The sequence below is a fragment of the Leptinotarsa decemlineata genome, unplaced genomic scaffold (assembly GCF_025532065.1).
Source record: "Leptinotarsa decemlineata unplaced genomic scaffold, Ldec_3_MD MMD2_tig00026330_RagTag_RagTag, whole genome shotgun sequence".
Taxonomy (NCBI): Eukaryota; Metazoa; Arthropoda; class Insecta; order Coleoptera; family Chrysomelidae; genus Leptinotarsa; species Leptinotarsa decemlineata.
The window spans coordinates 6,388,642-6,393,022 of NW_027412690.1; the positions used below are offsets into that span (position 1 = coordinate 6,388,642).

General features: G+C 41.7%; 1 protein-coding gene across 1 annotated transcript; it reads left to right on the top strand.

Annotated features, from left to right (window-relative positions):
- The first annotated feature begins 409 nt into the window (after positions 1-409).
- Positions 410-1,606, top strand: LOC141485665 (replication protein A 70 kDa DNA-binding subunit-like). Its single transcript, XM_074182829.1, has 2 exons — positions 410-499; positions 602-1,606. Exons 1-2 carry the CDS (start codon positions 410-412, stop codon positions 1,589-1,591), a joined length of 1,080 nt encoding a protein of 359 aa, XP_074038930.1. The 3' UTR covers positions 1,592-1,606.
- The last annotated feature ends 2,775 nt before the right edge of the window (positions 1,607-4,381 follow it).

Sequence of the window (4,381 nt, forward strand, 5' to 3'; positions counted from 1 at the left end):
CCTTGAGACTTTTACAGTAATCAAGATCGATAAGTATATTACCAGCATAATCAATAACTCTGGAAAAGGAAAAACTCGTGTTTTGCTGATCCTGGACATGACAGTTCTTCACGAAGGATCGGAAGTTGGCGAGCGTATTGGATCGCCTTCCCCTCTCAACGAAACAAGTGATTCATCTAAAGCTGTACCTACACCAAAACAGAACCCTCCTACATCAAGTAAACCTTCTGCAAGTAATGTAACTGTTGCCATGGACACTAGCGAAAACATTACCAGTCAGAATACCGTAACGCATCCAATTTCCAGCTTGAGTCCATACCACAACTAATGGGCAATCAAAGCAAGAGTCACCAACAAATCTATCATTCGTACTTGGTCCAATTCAAGAGGGGAAGGAAAGCTGTATAGTATGGATCTGATTGACGAAAGCGGTGAAATCAGGTTAACAGCATTCAGGGATCAGGTGGATAAATATTATGACTACATACAGGTGGACAAAGTATACTTCATCAGCAAATGCCAGTTGAAACCAGCCAATAAACAGTATAGCACGTTGAAGAACGACTACGAGATGACGATGACTTCCGAAACAGTCATTTAGGAATGCGTGGACGCTGACGACTCTGCAATTCCCACTACTAAGTATGATTTCGTCACCATCGACAAGATAGCGAATGCCGAGGTCAATTCGTTGATAGATGTGATTGGAGTAACCAAAAGCGTTGAAGAATTGCAAACTTTCCAGGTGAGGTCTACCGGTAGGGAGTTGAAGAAGAAGGAAGTCTTGTTGGTGGATCACTCTAAAACAGGGATCACTCTGACTCTGTGGAGTTCCGATGCGGAAAACTTCGACGGGGTAAACAACCCAGTCATTGTCCTCAAATCGGTGAAAATTGGCGAATTCGGAGGCGGTAAGAATATCTTCATGATCAGCAACAGCACCCTGAAGGTCAACCCCGAAATGAAGAAGTGTTACCGTCTCAGGGGATGGTATGACAGCCAAGGGAGCATCTTTGAAGCAAACAATATTAGTGCCAGGTCCGGACTGAGAAACTTCAACACTCCCTGGATGAGTTTCAAGGAGATGCAGGACCAGAACTTGGGGAATGCTGAAAGGGGTGACTACTACCGAGTCATGGGTACGGTTCTGTTGATCAGATCAGAGAACGCAATGTACAAGGCGTGCCCCACATCGGACTGCAATAAGAAGATCACCGATTTGGAAAACGGCATGTACCGCTGCGAGAAGTGTAATAGGGAATTCCCGAACTTCAAATGGCATTTGCTAGCCAGCATGAACGTTGGTGATTGGAGTGAAAACCAATGGGTGAGCATGTTCAGCTCGGAGATGGATAAAGTCCTAGGTATGACTTCCGAGGAAGTGGGACAGAAGCTCGATCAGAATCCGAAAGCGATCTCTGCCATAACGGACAAGGCACATTTCAAACAGTTCGTGCTGAAATGCAGGGCCGAGATGGAGACGTACAATGATGAAAGTCATTTGAAAACGGTTGTATTGAAAGTGGATCCAATCAATTTTGAGAAATACAACGCACACCTTATTGAGAGGATAGAGCAGCTTATGGAATGATTTTGATTAACATATTCGTAAAGTTTTTTTATTGAACCTGCCTTGTTGAAGAAAGCTTTTTTGCTGGAATTTTGTTCGTTTATATGAATATTTATATTCCTTCAGAATTTTTTATGATGGCACATTTTCTTTCAACTTCTGCTTCGCGTGGTAGGATATATTATCTGTAATAATTTTTTTTTTGATATTTTGATATTCAATTGAATAGTCCAATTGTCGTATTCATTCATAGATTTGGACTAAAAATTGAATAATTAATTGAAAAAATGGAATTTCTCTACTTAACTTTATTCAATTGGTTGACGTTTCGGAAAATAATCCTTTTTGTTACTTGAAAACAGCACTCCAATTATAAACAGCTATATTTTCTTCGACACACGTCGGAAGAATTGAATGTCCAGGAGTCACATTCGATAGTCTACATTAAATTAACACACATGCATGATGTTTTCTGAGAATTCCGTTCAGGTTCATATTTCCGTTTTCAACATCCCTCCCCAGCAATGACAATCAGGTACGATCCATTTCTACAAAGTCATTTGGAATATACTTGTTACCTGCAGAAACGATATATGCAGATGCTTTGAGCTTTCTCATTTCTTTCATTTCTCTTGACAATTTTTGTTTCACTCAATTTTTTGGGAGTTAGAGCCAGTGTCGGAACTTTTAGAACCGTATAAATACAGACCACTCAGTGCCTTCAACCTGGTGACCAAGAAAAACTAATGATAGTTTGCCGATGGTTTGTGAAGAATAAAAACGCTTATACTGTTTTACTAAAACTAATCATATGTAGCGAATATAATTTACTCCAGTGATCATTACTGGTGTAATAAGAACCTTATGCAAATTACTTCTTGTAATCCACAGGTACGTTTCAGCAAAATCGTATGGCGTGGTTTTATTGGGCCAAAAGTCATTGGACCAGTTTCTACAATGGTGCTTCAACATGTGAATGTTTCTTAGAACCATACTGGGAGAGTTTTTTGGTAATATCAACTCAGCTGATCTTATCTCAACTTAGCTGATCGCCAAAGAGTGTTTTTCCAACAAGAGGGTGCGCCTCCACACAATACTCGGAAAGTTTTTCCATTGACCTTTTTGCTGGTCGTTTCATTGCTACCCAAGGAACGTTTCTTTGGCCTGTCTGCCTGCTTTTTCTCTGGACATTGCACATATGGATTTTCATGTCTGGGTGTAATAGTCGCTGCGCTAGTATCGATGATCACCAAATAGGGATATCGAATTCCATACGTAGCATCGTTGGTCGTGCCGTATTTTAAAGGCTACGAAAAGGTGTTTTTCACAATAATTCAAACAAGTATTATTGCAACAGATATGTATTATTTTATTTTGATTTCAAATTACATGTCAAACTTGACGACAATTAAAAAAGACGCATAGATATCTATCATTTTTGGTTATGGGATATGATTCATAATAATCTTCCCTATCGGGCGCGACCCCAAGTGTCGGATTGGGAAACGGCCAAGGGACTGGAGGCCCTATTCGGGAAGCCAATGTGGCCTTACGGACGGGGTCGCCGGACTCCTGGTCAGTGGCAGAAATAAGTTGGGTGAGGGGAACTAAAACTCCCCAAAAGCCTTTGCAAAACATGCCACCGTGGACCAGCCTACCCAAGCTGAGGTGTACCTTATGGTATTACGAGGCTCTGCCAGATTTCCTTGCTACTCGTGGGAACACCCATGAATGAAACAAACACAAAAACAGAAACAACGAAAACTCATCCCGAGGCTGGACAGAAGTCCTCACCTAACCTAAGGCGGTGGCTGGGGATGAACAGAAATGTCCACCCCAATCTACCGCTTGGAGTGAGGCTGGACATAGCAGATTACCTCGCGATGTAATACAAAGGCTAAGGCGTAAGAGCATTTGCGACGTCAAGGCCAAAAGGAGAAAGAGAGCGAAGCAGGCAGGAGTGGAGTCAACTATAAGTGTACTCCTCCTCCCCCACTCCACCTCCAACAGCAAGGGCACTTCCAGCGACGGGCGCCAAGAGCTCCGTCTTCAATAAAGGCAAGGAATCGGCTGCTCCTGCAGGAAAGCTCTCTGACTTGTGCACCTTTACGGAGGGAACCCCAAGAAGGTTGAAGAAGCCGTGCAATGACATTAATGTCCCTGCACCTTCCAAAACCTTCGTGGAGGCCACCGTGAGACACCTCATGGTTGACAAAGAGAGTCTTGACCTACACCTGCCAATATAAAGGAGATGTCTCCTAGTGACCTGTCCACCTTCCTGGAAAGGACAGGATGGACGATGACCTAGGAGGACAACTCCTAGGGAGAATGTACAATGGATCACATGTGGCCTAAGTACTGTGAATCTACACTCACCGTCCCTACTCTACAGACATAAACAGATTCATAATAACCTTTTCAAGTTCAGAGAAGAGTTGGCAATCGCTAGAAATATCGATAATTTATTTTTTCCAAATACATCAAAAACAATTGTTTTTCTGTTGGCAGCATGGAAAACACAACTAGTTCTCTGATTTACCCGTTCTCAAATAGTCAATAGTTCCGACCTGAGTTCGATCACACTATATATACAGTGTGACCCATTTAAAATGGAACCACCCCTGTAGAATGTGCATTTTTCAATCAATCTCAATTTTTTTTTATTGAAATATTTAGCATGAAAAACTGTATCTTGACACTAACTTTCACAATTTTAGTTTCATTTCCAAGGCACTCTATGGTTTTTTTTGTTTGTCAAAAACGGCAAAAGTTTATTAGGCAATTTTTGTTTTCAAATTTGACTACACCACT